The sequence below is a fragment of the Neovison vison genome, chromosome 11 (assembly GCF_020171115.1).
Source record: "Neovison vison isolate M4711 chromosome 11, ASM_NN_V1, whole genome shotgun sequence".
Classification (NCBI taxonomy): Eukaryota; Metazoa; Chordata; class Mammalia; order Carnivora; family Mustelidae; genus Neogale; species Neogale vison.
In genome coordinates, this window is record NC_058101.1 from 35,585,362 (window position 1) to 35,608,096 (window position 22,735).

At 37.8% G+C, this 22,735-nt stretch overlaps 1 protein-coding gene across 1 annotated transcript in view; it reads left to right on the forward strand.

Annotated features, from left to right (window-relative positions):
* SMIM14 (small integral membrane protein 14) overlaps positions 1-21,951 on the forward strand; it is a 75,094-nt gene extending 53,143 nt beyond the window's left edge. The window contains exons 3-5 of the mRNA XM_044224463.1: positions 6,287-6,335; positions 16,397-16,539; positions 18,829-21,951. Of these exons, the coding sequence (XP_044080398.1) occupies positions 6,287-6,335; positions 16,397-16,539; positions 18,829-18,861 (225 nt within the window). The 3' untranslated portion in view covers positions 18,862-21,951. The remainder of the gene's footprint in view (positions 1-6,286; positions 6,336-16,396; positions 16,540-18,828) is intronic.
* The last annotated feature ends 784 nt before the right edge of the window (positions 21,952-22,735 follow it).

Here is a 22,735-nt window from a genome sequence, read left to right on the forward strand (position 1 = left end):
TGAACCAACATAGCTTCCACATTAAACTGGCATAATTTCTCTTTTTACCAATTATATGTGAATTAATTAATTTTCTAGAAACTTTTATATAGCAGGACAAATTGTACATTACTTTTTTTTTTTAAAGATTTTAATATTTTTTTGACAGAGAGTGATCACAAGTAGGCAGAGAGGCAGGCAGAGACAGAGAGGGAAGCAGGCTCCCCGCTGAGCAGAGAGCCTGATGCCAGGACCCTGAGATCATGACCTGAGCCGAAGGCAGAGGCTTTAACCCACTGAGCCACCCAGGCGCCCTATACATTACTACATTACTATTTTTAATTATAGTCTCAAAGGGAGGCCTACTCTTTCTTCCTGTGGCTTTTTTTTTTTCTGAGAAATCTCCACTGGACTCAAACTCACCACCTCATGATCAAGAGTCACTTGCTGTATGGACTGAACCAGCCAGCGCCTCCAGAACGATCTCTTTTAGTGCAGAAGGGAAATGTTGGCTCTGTTGGTCTTAGAGACTAATTAACTATACCTATGGTTATTTTCATTTTAATCTGAATTTGCTTCAGATCAGTTATATAGTACATCAGTTCATGGAAGTATTTTGTAACCATTCAGAATTGTGCTTGAGAGAATGTAATGATATGTTAACAAAAATTATGACACAGAATTTTGTATATTGTGAAGTAGAATGAAATTGTGTTAAGAATTTAGACTTTAGGGTGCCTGGGTGACTCAGTTGGTTAAACTAAATCTGCCTTCAGCTTAGGCCATGATCCCTGGGTCCTGGAATCTAATTCCACATCAGGCTCCTTGCTGATGGGGAGCCTGCTTGTCCTTCTCCCTTTGCCCCCCACTGGTTCTTGCTCTCTCTCTCTAGTGCTCTCTCTCTTTCTCAAATAGGTAGATAAAATCTTAAAAAAAAGAATTTAGACTTCGGAAAAAAAAATTATAATTTGGAATTCACACTAAGTAGCTAACCTTCCACAAACTCAGGTTTCATCCATTCATAAAATAGCAAAAATAGAACCTGCCTCCAGTCCTTGGTTGAGGATTAAAGAAGACAAGTTAAAGTTCTTAGTACATACAAGTTTCTAATATTTGTTATCATAATTGTGATTATGTGAAAGTGTGCATATTTTAAAACTAGAAAAGCATACATGGGGCAGTGAGTTAATCCACATTAATTTCTAAGGATCCATAATGTCTTATTATAATATATAAATCATGTTATTTAAATTATAATAAGTCACTTTAAGAGTAATAATTTATAAATTTTAACATATTAAAAAATTTTATTTACATATATCTCAGATATAAAATAATGAGAAAGTACTGCAATTCCACACTGTTGAACGATGTAGGTATCTGTTGTATATTGGTATATGTCTCCGACTTGGGGGTAGTCAGACAAAGGACATCAATAGCATACTGTAATGATTTGAGTGTAGAGAGCATTTGGTTCTGGGGTTAAATACAAAAGCTAATAAGTAGCATAGCTCTTATGCTCTAGCCACACTAGCTTTGTTGTTGGTTCCTCATCACCATTCTTGTTGTTTACTTTGCCTGGAATGTCCAGAACGGTCATCCCCTTGACCTTCACTATCATGTAGATACCCCCTTAAGAGTCACTGCCTCTGTCTTGCTGCCGGATTTAGATATAATGCCATCCTGTTTTTGTTCTCTGCAAGGCTCTCTGACATTTGTATGATATATTTATTTGTCAGTTGTCTGATTTCCCCCCAAGACTGTTATGATCCATAACAGTAGAAACTTTGTCTTCTTCATACCATATCCTCAGTACCTAGAACTCAACATGGCACATAGTAAGCATTTGTTAAATATTTTGAATGAGTAAGTGAAAAAATAATTGTTGTATTATTTTTTTTTTCAAGATTTTATTTATTTATTTGACAGAGATCACAAGTAGGCAGAGAGGCAGGCAGAGAGAGAGAGGAAGAGGCAGGCTCCCTACTCGATGCCAGGACCCTGAGATCATGACCTGAGCTGAAGGCAGAGGCTTAACCCACTGAGCCACTCAGGCGCCCCTGTTATGTTATTATTATTAGGTAGATGTAATTCATGAGCATCTCACATTTCTAAATGAACATTTTTATATAGCTGCACAGAAATATTTGTTTTTTTCCTCTTATCCCATGTGTTATTTTCTAGGTTCAGTGATTTAAGGGCAAGGCAGTAAATATTTCAGGCTTGATGACTTTATACTCATCTCAGCTATTGTAGTGAAAGCATCTGTAGACGAATGAGTGTGGCTATGTTTCAGTTAAACTACAGGTGTACCTAATTTTAATTGTACTTCATCGCACTTTTCACATACTGCATTTTTTTATAGACTGAAGGTTTGTAGCAACCCTGCATTGAGCCAAGTCTTATCATTACCATTTTTCTATCTACATTTGCTCACTTTGTGTCTCTCTGTCACATTTGGGTAATTCTTGTAATATTTCAAACCTTATCATTATTACTATTTATGTTGGTGACCTGTGATCAGTAGTCTTTGATGTTACTATTATAATTGATTTGGGGGCACCATGAACTGCACCCATATAAGATGGCAGACTTAATCCATAAATGTTGTGTGTTGTGACCGCTTCACCAACTGGGTATCCCCCAGCCCCCATCTTTCTCCCTCTCCTCTGTCCTTGTTATTCCCTGAGACACTGCAGTGTTGAAATTGGGTCAGTGAATAACCCTATGACCTCTAAGTATTGAAGTGAAAGGAAGAGTCCCACATCTCATACTTTAATTTAAAAACTAGAAATGATTAAGCTTAGTGAGAAAGGCATGTCAAAACCTGAGATGGACTGAAAGCTAGGCCTCTTGTGCCAGTTAGCCAAGCTGTGAATGCAAAAGAAAAGTTCTTTTTTTTTTTTTTTTAAAGATTTTATTTATTTATTTGACAGAGATCACAAGTAGGCAGAGAGACAGGCAGAGAGAAAGAGGGGGAAACAGGCTCCCTGCTGAGCAGAGAGCCCGATGTGGGGCTCGAACCCAGGATCCTGGGATCATGACCCAAGCCGAAGGCAGAGGCTTTAACCCACTGAGCCACCCAGGTGCCCCAGAAGAAAAGTTCTTGAAGGAAAACTAAAAGTTCTATTCCAGCAAACACATGAATGATTAGAAAGCAAAACAGCCTTATTGCTGATAATGGTAAAGTTTGAGTGGTCTGGATAGAAGAACAACCAGCCACCATCTTCTCTTAAGCCAAAACCCATTCCAGAGCAAGAGCCTAAATCTCTTCAATTCCATGAAGTCTGAAGTCTGAGAGAGGTGAAGAAGCTGCAGAAGAAAAAGTTTGAAGCTAACAGAGGTTATTCATGAGTTTTAAGGAAAGAGGTCATCTCCATAACAAAAAGTGCAAGGTAAAGCCCCTAGTGTTGCTGTTGAAGCTGCAGGGAGTTACCCAGAAGATCTTGCTGAGATAGTCATGAAGGTAACCATACGAAACACTAGATTTTCTTTTTTCCTTTTTAAAAATACTTTATTTATTTATTTATTTATTTGATAGAAGACACAGCAACAGAAGGAACACAAGCAGGGAAAATGAGAGAGAGAGAGAAGCAGGCTTCCCACTGAGCAGGGAGCCCAATGCAGGACTCCATCCCAGGAACCTGGGATCATGACCTGAGCTGAAGGCGGACGCTTAATGACTGAGCCACCCGCACGTCTCTAACACTAGATTCTCAACGAAGATGAAACAGCTTCTATTGGAAGAAGACACCATTTAGTACTTTCTTAGAGAGGAGATGTCAGTACTTGGCTTCAGAGGACAAGTTGACTGTCTTATTAGAGGCTAATGTAGGTGGTAACTTCAAGTTGAAGTTAAGTGCTTACTGTTCCCCAAATTCTAGGGTTCTTAAGAATTATTCTGATTCTGTTCTGCTGTGCTCTGTAAATGGAACAACAAAGCCTATATGACAGCGCATCTGTTTACAACATGGTTTACTGAATATTTTAAACCCGCTGAGACTTATTGTTCAGAAAAAAAGAAATTCCTTACAAATTATTACTGCTCCTGGACAACATACCTGGTTACTCAAGAGCTGTGATGATGATCTCCAACAAAGTGAATGTTGTTTTCATACCTGCTAACACACCGTGGAGTGTCTGCAGTCCATGGATCAGGGAATCGTTTTAACATTCAGGTCTTGTTACTTAAGAAATACATTTCATCAGGCCAGGGCTGCCACACACAGTGATTTCTGTGATGGATCTGGGCAAAATAATAATCTGGTCTCTGTATCCATAAATTCCATTTGCTTTTTGTTTTTATATTCCACAATAAATGAGATCATATAGTATTTATGTTTTCTTTGTGACTTCCTTCACTTAGCCTGATGTCTTCGCAGTCCATCTTGTTGTTGCAAATGGCCGAGTAATAGCCCATTGTGTATGTTTGCCATGTTTTCCTTACCCATTTGTACACTGGTGGACATTTAGCTTGCTTCTGTGTCTTGGCTATTGTAAGTAATGCTGCAGTGAAATGGGGGGTGCATATATTTTCAAACTAGAACTTTCCTTTTCTTTAGATAAATACCCAGAAGTGGAATTGCTGAATCATACAGTGATTCTATTTTTAATTTTTTGAGGAACTTCCATACTGTTTTCCATAGTGGCTTGCACCAAATTACATTCCCACCAGCATTGCACAAGGGCTCCCTTCTCTCCATGTCCTCATCAACACTTGTTGTTTTTTGTCTTTTTGATAATGGCCATAGAATGTATAATTTTTGAAGTTTTTTGATTAATTCCTTTCATATTTAGGGTTAGGATATACAGTATATTTTTACATTATGATCTGTTTTCCCATTTTAGTTCAAGTAGGACGACTTTTAGAGGTACACACCAAAGCAAGTCCAGTCCTCTTAGAGAACAAATTACAAAATGATTTGTGTAGTTAACTGCAGTAATTGCTTAGATGAGGTTGTAATTTGTGTGGCACAGTAGTAATAATCACTAACATTCCTTGGGTTGTTACTACATTTCACATGCATTATCTGTTTTAATTCTCACTAGTACTCAAATATAGGTAACAGTATACCTGATTGACCAGGTGAGGGAACTCAAGCTTAGAAGTATTAAAGACCTTTCCCCTGAAACTTGAGAAAGTTGCAGATCCAGACTTAAAGACCAGGTCTTTCTACAGAGCTCATACTTAACCAGCTAAGCACAACAACTCTGTTGTTGCTTTTCCCCAAGCAACTGCAAGTGTTGAGTTTTTGCTGTAATGCAGAAAGGGTATTATTACAAAATAACAAGGCTGATTTGAAAAGTTCCATGCTCCTCCTTCTCTTTACTATATAGTCATCTCTATTTTAAGGTTTATCATATTATCGTTTCTAAACATCCTAAAATGTCTCAGCATAGGTGAACATAAAAGGATGATATATGTCTCCGATTGTTTTTTTCTTTTTAATTTTCTTTTGAAAATTGATAAGCACATAGTTCCCAAATTAAATTGTGGAAAAAGAGACATTGGAAACTTCAGCTTTCGTCTCTGTCAGAGTCTACTTCATCCCCTCTCAACCCCTGTGGTTCCATTTTTATTAGTTTCTTATTTATCCAGCCACTGCTTAGGCAAATACAAGCAAAAAGGGAGAAAAATAGATTGCTCCCTTTCAAAGATACATTTTCTACAAATAGAATCTGTTTTTTTCTTGTTCTGCTTCTAATTTTCAGTGAGAAAAAAATCTCATTAACAGAGTGTACTCTCTTTCTACTCGTCGTCCTCTACAGTTGACAGCTTTTCCTTTGGGAAGTCTATTAACGTGCAATAGGAGTCTCTGTCACAGGTGCTTTTTTTTTTTTTTTTTTTTTTAAAGATTTTATTTATTTATTTAACAGAAAGAGATTACAAGTAGGCAGAGAGGCAGGCAGATAGAGAGTTAAGCAGGCCCCCCACCGAGCAGAGAGCCCGACGCGGGGCTCAAACCCAGGACCCCGAGATCACGACTCGAGCCGAAGGCAGAGGCCTAACCCACTGAGCCACCCAGATGCCCCTGTCAGAGGTGTTTTTTAAAAAATTCCTTAATTTAGATAAGTGAACTGCATTAGATCACAGTATATTTGAAAATTATTTTTAGTAGAAAAAAGGCCCCCAAAGCTGGACTACTCTTCAGTGTGGTCTATGTTAGTGTTTGATTCTGCTGGTATTCTGCTGGTATATCTAGTATGGTAACATTCATTAAAAAATAAAACACGACTTTTCTAATAAAGATTATCCCTTTTTGGTTAAGTCCAATGGCTAACTTTCCTTTCTTCTTATTCATTGTAGTTGAGGCAGTCCCAGTCCTACTGCACAGACACGGAATGTCTTCAGGAATGTAAGTAATGATGGGACAGGAGGAACCTTAGCACTGGGGGCAGAATTAGAGGACAGAGAACTGTGAATATTTGTCAGAAATTTTTCTTACAGTTTACTGTTTAAGGAAGTGGTTCTCAGTAATGTATTTCCTACTTAAATATTTCATTTTTTAATTAAAATTTTTTTTTTGCCTCGAAAACAAACTCTGGTCATTGAAGAAAATTTTAAAATCATAGATAAGAAAAGACTTCCAGAATACTAAAAGATAACCATTATTGACAACTTGGTTCAAAACCTTTCAGACCTTTTTCTTGGCAAACATATGTGTAACAGCGCACTTTTGGCTGGTCCTACTGGACCATCAAGGCTACTGGCACAAACCCCTCACCCTTTCTCTATAATCTTTTTACATCTATTGGCAGCTTTGGGAACCTCTGAATGAAGGGAGGAAGCCATTCTTACCTATGGTTTGGAAACTTGGGGCCTTTTGGTTCTGACATTGGCATTTTCAAGAGAGCTTAGGCAGTTGGGAGGTTTCTCAGTGTAGCTTTATGGCAGTGTTGATATACAAAGTGAGAATGTGAGCAGGAAGATGGATACTGCATTGTGAATATAGCTGAGAGACTTGGTGACTACTTTTTTTTTTTTTTTTTAAGATTTATTTTAGAGAGAGAGGGTGCACACAAATAGGGGGAGGGGCAGAGGGAGAGAGAAAGGAAAGGAACAGAAAGGAAAGGAAAATTCCCCACTGAGCACGGAGCCAACTTGAGGCTCTATCTCACAACCCATGGGAGCTAAAACCCAGAGTTGAAGGCTCAACCGACTGGGCCACCCAGGTGCCCCTAGACTGGCTATTAGGTGAGATATCTTTTTTTTTCAGGACACAGATGACTTGAGGGGAACTAATAACTAACATTTAAGCCAGTTCTGTCATAGGGCATAATAATTTGAATAAGAACGGAAATGTGACATTAATGGGAGTCTGAAACCTGGTACAATTAATTTTAAAACACCTAGGAAAATGGAATCACTTTGTGTGTGTTGTTTTTCACTACTGTATTATAAACATATCAGTATATATTTATCTTAAAAAATAGTAACTGACTAAATAATAATACTTTATGGGGGATACACCAGTGTTTGTATGTTTGTTTGTTTCAAGATTTTATTTATTTATCTGACAGGCAGAGATCACGGTTAGGCAGAGAAGCAGGCAGAGAGACAGCGAGGTGGAAGCAGGCTCCTTGCTGAGCAGAGAGCCTGATGTGGGGCTCGAACCCAGGACCCCGGGATCATGACTTGAGCCGAAGGCAGAGGCTTTAACCCACTGAGCCACCCAGGCACCCCTCTTTGTTTGTTTAAAAAAAAAATTATTTATTTTAGAACACAAGCTTGTGCATGCAAGCAGGGGAGGAGTCAGAGGGAGAGGGCTAGAAAATCTCAAGCAGACTCCCTGCTGAGTGTGGAGCCAGACTTGGGTCTTTAGGTCATGAGGTCATGGTCATGAGCTAACTGTGACCTCATGACCTGAGCCGAAATCAGGAGTTGGATGCTTAACTGACTTAGCCACCCAAGCGCCCTGGGATATACCAGTGTTTAAATTATTTCCTTTCATTGGAATTTTAGGCTGCTGGTATATTTTTTGCTGTTACAAATAATAGTTGAACAAGCATCCTTTGTATGCACATTTTTAAGTTGTTTTTTTACCTTCTTCTTCCACTTCACTTTCTCCTACCCTTCACCTCCCTCTGGCAATCACCAGTAGTTTCTTTGTGTCTATGAGCTTGTTTTGTTTTGTTAGATTCCACGTATAAGTGAGATAATATGGCATTTGTCTTTCTCTGTCTTGCTTATTTCACATCCATTCATGTTGTCACAATGTCAAAATTTCATTATTTTTGTGGCTGAAAAATATTCTCTTGTATATGTACACTGCACATTCTTTATCCATTCATTCCTTGATGGACACTTGATTGTTTCCAGCTCTTAGCTCTTGTAAATAGTGCTACATTGAACATGGGTGTGCATATATCTTTTTGAATTAATGTTTTCATTTTCCTTGTAAAAAACCAAGAAGTAGGATTGCTGGATCATATAATGGTAATTCTTATTTAAATTTTTTGAGAAAACTACATACTGTCTTTCTAAGCGGCTGCACCAGTTTACCTTCCTACCCACAGTGCACAAGGGCTCTTTTTCTCTATAGCCTCACCAACACTTATTTCCTGTCTTTTGGGTGATAGACTTTCTAACAGGCATAAGATGATATCTCATTATGCTTTTGTTTGCATTTCCTGATGATTAGTGATTTTAATCTGTTGGCCATCTGCGTCGTCTTTGGGAAAATGCCTATTCAAGTCTTCTGATGATTTTTTAATCAGGTTGTTTTTTGCTACTGAGCTATATAGGTTCTTTATATATTTTGAATATTAACACAAAAATATTCAAATATTTGAATATTTATATGATTTGCAAATATTTTCTCTTTTTTTTTTTAAGATTTATTTTAGGGGCACCTGGGTGGTTCAGTAGGTTAAGCCTCTCTGCCTTCGGCTCAGGTCATGATCCAGGGTCTGGAATCAAGCCCTGCATTGGGCTTTCTGCTCGGCAGGGAGCCTGCGTCCTCTCTCTCTCTGCCTGCCTCTCTGCCTGCTTGTGATCTCTCTCTGTCAAATAAATAAATAAAATATTTTTTTTAAAAAAAGATTTATTTTAGACATTGAGCATGTACTCAGTGGGAAGGAGCAGAGAGAAAGGGAGAGAGTCCAAAGCAGACGCTGTGCTGAGCGTGGAACCCGATGCAGGGCTCGATCTCAGGACCCTGAGATCACAACCTGAGCTGAATGCTTAACTGACTGTACCACCCATCTTTTTTTAAAGAGCAAAGATTTTCTTGTATTCAGTAGGTTACCTTTTTATTTTGTTGATTGCTTTCTTTGCTGTGCAGAACTCTTTTAGTTTGGGGCGCCTGGGTGACTCAGTTGGTGAAGCATCTGCATTTGGCTCAGGTCATGATCCCAGGGTCCTGTGATCAAGCCCTGCATCGGGCTCCCTCCTTGGTGAGGAGCCTTCTCCCTTTCCCTCTGCTGCTCTGCCTGCTTGTGCTCTCTAGCGCTCTCTGCCAAATAAATAAATAATATCTTTAAAAAAAAAATGTTTGGTAGAACTCATCAGTGAAGCCATCTGGTCCTGGACTTTGGTTTGTTGGGAGGTTTTTCATTACTGATTCTTCTCCTTACTAGTTATCAGTCTGTTCAGATTTTCTGTTGGTGGCTGCATGTTTCTAGGAATTTATTCATTTTTTGGTATATGATTATATATCAAGAATATGGTATATGATGATTCATACTAGTCTGTTTTCATCCTTTATATTTCTGTACTGTCAGTTGTAACATCTCCTCTTTCATTTCTGATTTTAGCTGAGTCCTGTCCCTCTTTTTTCTGGTTAGTCTGACCAAAGGTTTGTCAGTTTTGTTTATCTTTTCAGAGACTCAGTATTGATCTTTTCTGTTCCCTTTTTAATTTATGTATCATTTATTTCTACTCTAGTCTTTGGTATTTCCTTATATCTACTGACTCTGGGCTTCATTTGTTCTTTGTTTTTTTTTCCTCTAGCTTTTGGGGTATAAAATTAGACTTTCCTTATTTCTTGAGGTAGACATTTATCATTCTGACCTTCCCACTTAGAACTTAGAACTTTATCACTCTGACCTTCCCACTTAGAACTGCTTTTGCTGCATCCCCTAAATTTGGGTGTTATATTTCCATGTTTGTTTGATTTGGGATATTTTTGGATTCTATGAAAAATTTTTTCTGGGGCACCTAGCTGGTTCAGTCAGTAGAGCATGTAACTTTTGATCTTAGTGTCCTGAGTTCAAGTCCCATGTTGGGTTTAGAGCCTACTTTTAAAAATAATAAATAAATAAAATAAAAGTGGGTGAATACTGTCTTTAAAAATTTTTGTTTTTCTTTAATCTACTGGCTGTTCAGTAGTGTGTTTAATCTCTACATATTGGTGAATTTTCCAACTTTCTTTGTATAGTTGACTTCTAGTTTTATGTTGCTATGGTCAGAAAAGATGCTTAGTATGATTTCAGTGTGGTCAACATCTGATTTGTTCTAGAGAATGTTCTGTGTACATTTGGGAAGAATGTGTATTGTGTTGGTTTTGGCTGGAATGTTCTGTGTATACAGTTAAGTCCATCTAGTGTGGTGTGTCATTTAAGGCTGATGTTTCCATGTTGATTTCCTGTCTAGGTGATCTGTCCACTGATGTAAGTGAGGTATTAAAGTCTTCTACTATTACTGTATTGCTGTCTGTTTCTCCATTTAGGTCTGTTAATATTTGCTTTATATATTAGGTGTTCCTATAAATATTTGCAAATGTCATATCCTCCTAGTGGATTTACCCCTTCATTATGTAATGCCCTTATTTGTCTCTTACAGTCTTTGTATTAAAATTGATTTTATCTGATATGAGTATAGCTACTCCAGCTTTCTTTTGGTTTCTGTTTGCATGGAATATCTTTTTCTGTGCCTTCACTTTCAGTCTGTGTATGTCATTACATTTGAAGTGAGTCTCTTATAGGCAGCATATAGATAGGTCTTGTTTTTTTAATCCATCAGCCACTCTGTGCTTTTTTTTTTTTTTCCCTCCAAGTAAGCTCTGCACCCAACATGGGGCTCGAATTCATGACCCTGAGATCAAAAGTCACATGCTGACAGAGCCAGCCAGGCACCCCACCACTCTGTCTTTTGATTGGAGAATTTAGTTTGCTTACAGTTAAAATAATTAGTGATGGTTATATATACTTGCCATTGTGTTCATTATTTTTTGGCTGTTTTTATAGTTCCTTTCTGTTCCTTTCTTCTCTTGCTTTCTTCCTTTGTGGTTTGAGGACTTTCTTTAGTGTTATGCTTATATTTCTTTCTCTTTATCTTCTGTGTATTTACTATAGGTTTTTGTTTTGTGGTTACCATGATACTTACATAAAAACAGCTTAGAAGAGTCTATTTTAAGTTGATAACAACTAAAGTGTGATCCCATTCTAAATCCCAACATTTTAACTCCCCCTCCTACATTTTATGTACATTTTAAGGCTTTTGGCATAATACCAAATCGCATTTATTAATAGGCTAGTTGCTTATACTTACTATCCTTGAAGCTGAGCTCCACTTTATTTTGTATCTGACACTAAATACAGCAAGTGCTATTATAGAAGGACTTTAATTGCATTATTAATTATTGTTACTGCTCTGTAAACCGGATGGCCCATTAAATTCTGTAAATACAACAACTTAGAGAAATAGGAGCTAGTACAGTGCTTCACCCAAAGTAGAAATTTTGTCAGATCATTGTCCACTGGTGCAGCCTCTGAACAAGAAGGTAATGGTCATGTGCAGACTTTGTGTTAGATTGTTGGGATACTGGGTGGTGGTTCCTCCAGTCTTGATCTCTTGGTGGTATTTTTTCAGTAGCATTCATTAATCTACACTATGCCCTCCAACAAGCAGCTCAAAATTTTCCCCTAGCAGGTTGTTAAAACCTGTTCTTCTAGTTGAAAATAATCTTATTGAACTCCTTATGGAAAAACAAGTATGTATTACATTTGTGGTATTTACCATGCTTGAGCCAGCCGCCCCTTAAACCAAATAAACTCTTTATTTCTTTGAGTGAGATTTTATTTCTTAATCTACGTATAAAGACAAAACTTTAGAGCTTAAGTATCAATTTAGTTATATTGGCCAGTTTTTCTTCACTGCTTCCTTCAGCATTTGGTGGAAATCCTGTCTGAAAGTTGTATTTTTAAACAGTTTATGCAGTTGTTTCCTGTGGGCGATAGAATTACTTTTCTTTGTATTCTAAATTTTCTCCAGTGAGTTTTTGCTGTTTTCATAAAATATATATTAATTAAGAGTCCCCACAGTCCCTTCTCAATTTCAGTAATTTGCTAGAATGGCTCACAGAACTCAGGAAAACAGTTTACTTACGTTACGAGTGTATCATAAAGGATACAACTAAAGAACAGTCAGACAGAAGGGTTGCACAGGGCAAGGTATGTGGCGAAGCGGTGCAGAGTTTCCCTATTTTCTCTGGGTGTGCCACTTTCCCAGTACTCCTAAGTATTCACCAATTAGGAAGCTCTCTGAACCCCATTGTTTAGAGTTTTTATGGAGATTCCATTCTGTAGATGTGAATGCCTAAATCATTGGTCATTGGGGATTAACTCCATCCCCGGCCCCTCTCCTCTCTGGAGGTTAGGGAGTAGAGCTGAAAGTTCCAGCTTTCTAACTAGATGGTCCAACTCTGGTAAGCAGACCCCATCCTGAAGCTCTCGAGAGGCCCATTAAGGTCACCTCATTAGCATAGACTCAAGTTTATTATTAGTAACAACAAATGACATTTCTCTCCTGTCTCTCAGGAAATTCCAAGGGTTTTAGGATTTCTTTGCCAGGAACTGGAATGAAAACCAAATCTGTATTTCTTACTAGATCACAGTACCCATTGTGCCTGCCATGGTATCATATTGCATGTATTTGAGATGATTTAATTGAATATGGAGCTCATGACTTTGTGTGGTAGCAGAATTTAGCTGCAATGTGTTAGCAGATTCAGTTGCCACATGATTCTCTATACTGAGCTAACCTCCGCTTCATTGTGGTGTTCACCTATAGTTTTGCTGTCTAGAGCAGTACAGAGCAAGTCTGCTCGCTCTTCCAAAAGGCTGCCTTTCAGATAAAGCGTTATATGGAAACCGGCTCTACCACTAACTTGATTCTGGAGTAAATCAACTTGAAAACAGGTAGCTGTGCTGGAGATAATGTAATTATTCTCTACAACCCCAAAATTATGGAGTGAAAACCTCCTGGTGCTACTGTGCCACATTCACTGTTGTTCTTTTTCTACTTTTCCACTGGAAACCTCTATCAATTTATAGAAATAATCCTTTGGGATCTACCAGGTCTGAGAGCCTCCTCTCTACTCTTTCATCTTCCTGGTATCCAGCTAAGTTAATAGCTTTATTGTGAATATTCCATTTGTAAGCTATTTGTAATACATTTGCTTGTAACTAAAGACTTAAACTTTAAGCAAAATAGAGTGCTGTACTTTCATGTAGAGTCCTTTTACATTTTTTTATCTCATGTCTTTCCAGACCTAGAATAAAAAGCATTTACTCTCTTAAGACAAAGTTTCTAGACAGTAAGGAAACAGATTTTGTAACTCCCATGTGATTGTGCCCCTGATATTTGTAAGTGCCAAAAAGTTATCACACTAAAAACTACAGTGGTGGGGCGCCTGGGTGGCTCAGTGGGTTAAGCCTCTGCGTTCGGCTCAGGTCATGAGATCATCAGGGTCCTGGAATTGAGCCCCGCATCGGGCTCTCTGCTCAGTGGGGGGCCTCCTTCCTCTCTCTCTGCCAGCCTCTCTGCCTACTTGTGATCTCTCTCTCTCTCTCTGTCAAATAAATCAATAAACAATCTCAAAAAAAGAAAACTCACTTAGAAAAAAAAAAAAAACAGAGCACCTGGGTGGCTCAGTGGGTTAAGCCGCTGCCTTCCGCTCAGGTCATGATCTCGGGGTCCTGGGATCAAATTCCGCATCGGGCTCTCTGCTCAGCAGGGGGCCTGCTTCCCTTCATCTCGCTCTGCCTACTTGGGATCTCTCTCTGTCAAATAAATAAAATCTTTAAAAGAAAAAACAAACAAACAAAAACACACACACACAGTGGCCAGAGTCTATCCACCTCTCTTTACTGACTTTAAAATAGCTGCTCCTTCGGGCTCCTGGCTGGATCAGTCAGAAGAGCGTGTAACTCTTCATCTCCGGATAGTGACTTTCAAGCCCCATGGTGGATGTAGACGTTACTTAAATAAAACTAAAACTTAAAAAAAAAAAAAAAAAGGTTTTTTTAAAAGCTGTTCCTTATAGTTGTTTGTTTTCACTGCATGTATGTAGTCTGAAGGAATTTGAGTAGCATACCCATTTTGAGACTTGATGAAGTGTCTTGTCATAAGGGACTGCAGATAATCACAGAAAGCCTTCACTGACTCCATTCATCTCTGTTTCTGAATATTTCAGCAAGTCCAAGTCAGTTCAGATACCTAGTATCTCTAGTCATGAAAGGTCATGATCTCAGGGTTCTGGGATCAAGCCCCGCATCCGGCTCCCTGGTCAGCGGGGACTCTGCTTCTCCCTCTCCCTCTGCCTGCTGCTCCCCTACTTATTTTCTTTCTCTCTGTGTCAAATAAATAAAATCTTAAAAAATAATAATAAAAATAAATAGATAAAAGCCAGGAAGAGGAGAATAAGCATATATGGAGTCGTAAGTGTAAGAAAGAAAACTAGGCAGTAGTCAGGCAAGACAAAGGAAGAAAGTGTTTTAAAAAGGAGAGAATGGTCCTGGAAAATGAGCTCTATAATTATCCATAAGACTTAGAAGCATGGAGAGGTATAGGTGACCTTTTGAAGAGCTGTTTCCAGGATGGAGGTGGGTACCCACCTGAAGGGTGAATGGGAGGTAGTGAAATGTAGTCATTTCTTAAGCTGTTAGCTTTGATAGCTGGGCAAGGAAAGGGTTTGAGGGAGGGGTTTTTTTCCCCCCAAGTGGGGAAAGTTGATGTGTTTAAGTGATTTACAGGACGGCTGCAACGGGGAGCGGTGTTGAATACATAAGGGAGTGGGTAATGGATAAGATCTCTGCAATAGAAATGTGATCTAAAGCCAAGTGGAGAAATTGTCTTAGTTACGAGGGAGGCACGTTTAATATAGTTGGAGAGAACAAAGAAAGGAATGGGTATGATACAGAGGAAAAAAATACTAATGCATTGTGTGATAACACAGTTTTGGTGACCTGGAGTCCTGTGTTTTCTGTTTCTGGGAAGTGATGGGGGCTTGGACAAGAGGCCACATTCCTCTCCAGCCTGCTCTTGGGCCAGCTGAGCAATTGCTTGGCTGTTGTTCCTTTTGGTCACTAACCCTCCCCCTCAGTAAGGCCACCCATCCCTTCCCTTGCTTGGGAGTGAGACCTGGGCCCATGTACCCCAATTTCGTGCATCAGCTTAGTTTCAACGTCTTGTCTGGATTTCTTATTTTTCTCCAGGCAGGGAAACTAAACTAAACAGTTACAGTCCTGATTAACTATTTTAGTAACCATGTAGATACACTGTTTTTCTTTAGAAATCTAATCTTTAATTTTCATTTTTGACAACTGAGTTCTCTAATGTACCTCAACGATAAGTTTGTTTTATTTATCAGAAACTTGTTAAGCTCATACTGTTGGCCAAGCACTAGGCTAGGTACTTGTTATAATGGAATAAATAAGATATGGCTACCTCAGGCAGCTGGGAGAGACCAACACACACAGCCCTGACAATTTTCTTTTGATAAATGCATAGATTTTAGAATATCTAGATCTGAATCCAACTTCTTTTTGCAAAAAAGAAGGCCAAATTATTACTGTTTGTTTGAGAATATCATGAAATTCATGTATATATTATACAACCCAGATAATCCCTTTTCCTTATACTGTGTTATTTTTTCATGCTGCTTCTGTAATTAAAATGCGGAATTTTCCCATCCTGAAGTAGAGTGTTTTTACTGTACATCAGGTGGTCTTAATCTGGGTTTTATAGATCTCAATATGTCTAGGGATTGGTGGTTTTGTGCGTTCATGAACCTTCCAAATTATATGCAAAATTGAGTGTGTATACATGAGTTCTTAGAGTAGAAAGAATCCGTAATTTTTCTAAATGCCCAAAGAATTCTATCACACCAAAATATTAAGAACCACTAGACTATTAAAATCCTTATGTAATATAGGTTTTGTCCTATGACTGTTTTATACCATTAACCATTTAGATTTTCTCACAAGAGGAAAGGGAAGTTGAAGATGTATTTCATAATTGCACTTCTGAAAGTTATTTATACAACTTTTAATATGGATACAATTTTTGAAATTGGCATTTAAATATTAGAATTTCTTTTTTTTTTAATATTAGAATTTCTTTTTGTATTATCTAACAATGTTATAACCATGCTACAGTGTTTTTTTTGCAAATGTATTTTTTGTTTGTCTTTAGTACCAGGGCCCTCTGGTGATAATGGCATCAGTATTACCATGATCTTGATGGCCTGGATGGTTATTGCAGTGATCTTGTTTCTACTGAGACCTCCTAATCTAAGAGGATCCAACCTAACGGGCAAGCCAACCAGTCCTCATAATGTAAGTGTTGTAGATTAGAAATTCATTTGGATAGGGGAGGGGTATGGCCTGGAAATGGGAGGAGTTTGTTTTGACTGAAATACCAGAATTAGCAAAAGGAAGATTTAACTCACGGAGTAAGTTCTTGCCGTGGAGTCCTTATAAATCTTGCAACGCCAAATAGCTTAGTCTTCAAGGAGTTACGTGGAAAAGCACAGACCTGTAGCCCAAAGAGAATTTTAAAACACATTCCAATCTTCACTCACATTTCAGTCTTTCTTAATATTAAAAAAAAATCCAGTTTGTAATAAACCACAGTAGTATTTCTCAAATCTCAGTCCTCCACTCCCCAGTTCCTCATAGTTAGTCCCTTCAGCTTCCTAAATTCTCTCACTAGCTCACTAGTTCAAATGTTTTTCCCTCCACTTCAGTTTCTCCCCTTTTTTCTTAGCTATTAAATACAATAGAGGACCTGAGCCTGTCTGGTGAAATCCCTTTTTCCTCTTGTTTTCCCATCCAATTTCTCTTAAACTCTTCCATTTCTGCATAATAGGTCAACTGAACTGATGAAGGAGAGGTAGGATCTTTCATGTTAGCAAATCTTGATAGTCCTGATAACTACCATTTTTAGAACCTTCTAGATAAAAAAACATGATAAATAAAGTGACCCAACAGGGAGTTTTTGGTGCTGTCTTTAACAGAAACTTCATGGAAGGATTCCTTTTAATCGTTTGGAGAATGGGATTTATATTTTTTCTTTTCTATTTGTCTTGGATATTACTTCTTTAAAGATATTTACATGGTGAATTCACTAGTTGAACAAATTATCCCACTGATTCCCTTCTCCAATCTTCACCATGTGGAATTCCTAAAATAACTTCTTTTTTTCCACAGTCTTGTATTGCTAATATTAGAAGTTGAGTTAAACTAACTCTTTACGTGGGAGAAAGCAAATATGGAATGATAATTGGTCAGTGCTTTGGTTTGTTTAGGAAAGGAACATTTAGATACATAGCCATGCTGACATTAAGAAAGAAGGCATCATTAGCTCTATATAAAAAGCCTTAAATTTTTTTTTCTTTGTTTCTTTTGGAGAAGAAGGTATCCATAAAATAGCGTATATGTTATCCTGGTAAGATGCTTTCTTCTTGGTATTTTTTCTTACTTTCTAGGTATAGTTTTATTACTTTCATATCAGAGAGCAACTTCCTCAACATTTGCAGCTAAAGAAATCCAACTTAATAAGCTGGCCTAGAAGCCATCGAAAGGGACAGAAATTTAAGATTACAGCCCCAAAACCTTATTTCATCATAGCTCAGCAGTTCTTGGCTAGTAGGCCCACTGCCCTAGGAGTAAGCAAGAAAACATACTAATTTCGAGTAGAAAATTGACCAGCCTCCACCAGCACCTCCTGTAATGTGTCAGAATAAATAAATGGCATCTCCCTGAAGATTCCTAAAAAGCTCTGAACTTTCCCTTCCAGTTCACATACTTTCTCTTGCAAGTAACAGTGATCGGCTCTGCTTGGTTTAAACAAGTGGCTCTATTGGTTCACACATTAGGATATCCAGAGAAGTAGGATTAGTGTTTGGATTGTTTAACAACATCACCAGAGGGGGCGCCTGGGTTGCTCAGTGGGTTAAGCCTCTGCCTTCCGCTGAGATCATGATCTCAGGGTCCCAGCATCAAGCCTCACATCAGGCTCTCTGCTCAGCAGGGGGCCTGCTTCCCCTTCCCTCTCTGCCTGCCTCTCTGCCTACTTGTGATCTCTCTGTCAAATAAATAAATAAAATCTTAAAAAAAAACACAAACCAAAAACAATATCATCAAAGACCTACTTTCTTTCTTCAGCCATCAGCTTCGCTCCAAAGTGGGCTCCCTTTGTGGTCACAGAATGCCTGCCAGTAGCAACAGGGGCCACATGCTTCCTTATTGACCTTCGGTAGGGAGAAGCAAGAGTCTCTGCCTCACTTTGTAATGTGCTCGGTCACCTTGAGCCAGAGGGATGGTGCCATCTTTATTGGTGTAAATGTCACCTCTGGAGCTGTCAGGGAGAGCAGTGTCATCCAAATCATTTTACTGTTTGATAGTTTCCCTTTCTTCCATACCACAGGGAGGAGTGAGACAAACGTTGGTGAATTATAGTGTTAATCTAGTGTTCCCTGGTGTAACAGCCCATGAGAAGTACAAATAAGTATATGATGAGGGATTGGAGGGTGGGGGTCATGCCTTCAGTTCTTATTATGTGCTAGATCGGTTGCACTAGGATTCAAGAAGTCGGTTCCATAATTTCTGTCTTTCTAATGCCAGGGACAAGATCCACCAGCCCCTCCTGTGGACTAACTTTGTGATATGGGAAGTGAAAATAGTTAACACCTTGCACGACCAAATGAACGAAGATGACCAGAGTACTCTTAACCCCATTAGACTGTTTTTCCTTTTGCATCTGCAATATGGGATGGTATTGTTTTCATGAGCTTCTAGAAATTTCACTCGCAAGCTTATTTTTGCTTCCTGTGTTATCACCATTCCTTTTTACAGTATATTTGAGTAAATGATTATATTAAAAAATTTACATGGGCTTTTTTGGTTATCCTCAACTTAAACATTCCACTCATTCTATTTGTAACTGTGATCATAATTTTTTTGTGATGATTTCTGGCCTGATTGAAGGAAATTTGGGATCCTGCCTTTAAATATTTTAAATAGTTTTGATAGGTTTTTAAAATTGCTTTTTTTTCATAAGGTATTTATAAAGTTACTTGGTGTTCTCTGAGATTGTATGAAAAAAAATTAGAACCACACTGTATTTACATTTACCTTAATAGTTTATTTGTGGGTGGCAGTTTTTTCTAGTTCTTGGGACTGTGGCAGCCTTTGGAATATTTTCCAGATCTGTGTCATCCACTACAACTGGCTTATGTAGCTAGAAAAAAGAGGGGAGAAGAAATGAAATAGTTGTTTACTAAGTTTTCTATTCCCACAAAAATGGCTAATATTAGGAGAACTTTAAATAAGCATGATTTAAATATGGTGGGTGATTTACAGTCCATTATAGCCTTATAAGGTTCATGAAAGGGGGAAAAAAGTTAATGCTTTCTGCCTTTGCCAGGTATATTCTATACAGTAATAATTTAAGCTATAATTTATTTGTTAAATGGGTGCCTCTCAGGAACCTTTTCTGTTCTAACTCTTCCCTGTTAAATGGAACTCTGAAAGCTGTCTTGGGGCCTATTTGGTTGCTGACATTTGAATGCTGTTTACTTATTTAGCCTATTTTTTTCTGTGAAGAAAAAATGGAGTCTTTTGTTACCCTTCTAACTTCAGAAAATATTTGATGGTTTACTCCAAGGGAAAAAGAGGAAAATGAAAAAGCAATCAAGGATCTTTTTTCTCACCCCTTATCTCATTCTTTTCTAGTAATAAGATGGATTGGGGTGGGGAGGAACATTATTATAAGTAAAATTTTGAAATGTATAAAAAGTAAAAGGTTGTATTGTTTTGCTCAGTTTGAAAGAAAATGAATACAAATGGCATAAATACAAGTCTGGCATGACCTATGTGGTTATGGAATGTTTTTCTTAGCAAGTGATTGCAGATGGTTTATGGGGGCTAGAAGATATTTTGCTATCGATGTAAGGATTTTCCCCCCAGATCAGTCTAGCTTTTCACTGTTATCGATCTGAGAAATTACATGTATGAATTAATAAACTTCTCTATATCATTGTACTGTTTAATAGAGTCTCTGATACAATTGTGTGATGCTCCTAGGGTATTTTTTCCCCCTTTATTATGATTACATTTTAGGCTATAAACTTTTTAAGGGCTTCATTTCATTATATAATCCAATATTGACTGCTTGCATTCCTTCTGTGGATCTTAGCTTTGAGCTCAATTTCTTGACATAGTGTCATCTATTCTTAGTTACTTGTGCTAATTGAGGGGTATCATAACACAGGTAAGTCAAATCTTAGATAAGGGAGCACCATAGATTTAAATCTTCCTCTTGCTGTGGCCTACTGGAAGCGTTCTCAGCTTTACAGCTGTTAAGAGTATTCAATGCAGAAAGGGCAGGGGTGGCGTAGGTTGGAGTTAAATCTCTATAAGCATTCCTTTTTCTGCCCTTGGCCCCTGGACTTTGAAGGCTTGCACATACATCCTAGCAGTCTGTTCTCTAAGCTGCTAGAAAGCCAGCCTCTGGCAGAGATGCTGATGCATCCACTGAATCTGTGGCTCACAAGTAATTGAGAATTGGCTTTGGTTGAAGCCAGTTGGCCTTGACGAGAAAACAAGAGTGTCTAGTGTTAGTTGACTAGAGACCTACAAATCTAGATTCTTATTCCTGGTTCTTCATTTCTGTCACATACACTTAATTGACAGTACATCTAGTATATTAACGTTTTCTATATGGACCGTCTAATTAGGAACAAAAGTTCCTAGAGAAATACTTAGTTTTGGGGTTTTTTGCTTGTAAAATTTCTCTGCATTCCTGAGAAAGACCGCATACTACTGCTTTAAAGTATTCCTGTTAACCTAACTAGTAATTTATATTACTCTATTTAATTCTTAAAGCTTCTACATGTGGCCTTTTTATTGAGCACACACTTACTCATTACTTGGCTTATATTCACCGGAACTGTGGCTACATTCATTTTTAAATAATTTGGAGAAAGGAAAGATAAAGCTTCATATTTTAGTCACTTTGGGCTCTTAAATGTTCCACAAATAACATTAAGTTTATTTTGTTTGAGAGTCATGTAATGTCCCTTTTGCAAAATAATGTTTTCTAGCTTTCCATATGGAAAAAGTTAACATTGGAACTGTGTATAGTAAAAGAGTTTATCATGTATCTATCCAAGCACTATCCCATGGCCAGCAAGTCATATTTTAAATAAACTTGCAGAAATTTTCTAAAGTGACTATAAGGTTCAGCTAGTCCATGGTCACTTTTAGTGTCATCATGGTATGTGATGTGATAGTGTTTATAGAATGACTGAATTCTTTTATTTTCAAAGGAACCTTGGAAATGTATCACTCTGAATTAAAGCCTGTCACTCTAAATAAACATGCTAAAATTTGACCAGCTCGTCAGCTTCAGACACAAAACAGCAACTTGAGGAGAAATGAAGAGTTTACACATAAGGGGTTAAATTTTTGTTGTTGCAATAGTAGATTTAGTCTTAACATGATATTTCTAAATGAAGAGCATATGTATTTGTTACCATGTCTAATGATTACTTTGTTAAAAGCGAAAGTGGTCATGTGATGTACTAAGTATGAATTGCTGTTTTTCAATGTTTAAGTCATGCCAAACAAATCATGTCTGTGCCATCCAGGGTTTATTGTAATCTTTTACTGAGTACTTGGACTGGGATAAAGGGCTTGTACTATGCACTTTTTATTAATGAATAAATAGAAAACATTAGTAACGTATTGTTTTCAGTTTGGCTTTTTTGGGGAAATGAATCTTTTGCTTAGTAGAACGTTTACATCCTTCATTAAACGGTGTCCTTGTAAGACTTTTTACCCCTAACTGAAGACCTTCCACAAAGAGAACTTTAAGTTACAAGAAAAATATGTATGTAATAGCAGTGGGGCCAATATTCAGAAGTAGGGAGTCTGAGAATCTCTAGATTAGATCACAATTACATTTACTTACTCTTTTATTTTTTAATTTCCTCCTAGAATAGTGTTAATATACCTATGCTTTGAAGGAATAATATTTAGTAATTATGTTTTTGAGCAGGCCTATGTTACTTCAAGGGAGCAAGGTGTGTAACTGTACAAACACACACACAAGTAAAGATCTGCTTTTTGTCTTGTGACCTGGAATGCACCCAGATACCAAAGATCATTAATCCCCACATACACGTAAAAATGGTAAAATTGCCCTGGCATGGGTCAGTGTCTGTGTGATACTTAAGTGTTCTTTAAAATAGCGAAATGTGTGAGACATATAATTTTCTGGAGATAATTAATGATTTCAATCTAAAATTTGTCATGAATGTCAATATATACCTGAACCCCTGTAAAACTTAAGTTTTCATTAAATGGTTCTGCAGTACTAGTTTTCCTCTCAGAAAGAATTCTCATAAGTTTTTTTGCTTCCTGCCATTTCATCTGATAGTTGTCTCAGTTCCAAATCTGTTTTTAAGAGTTGATTTTTCTTGCCACCAAGAAGTTCCATAAACACCAACCGAGATTATGATGCTTGCAC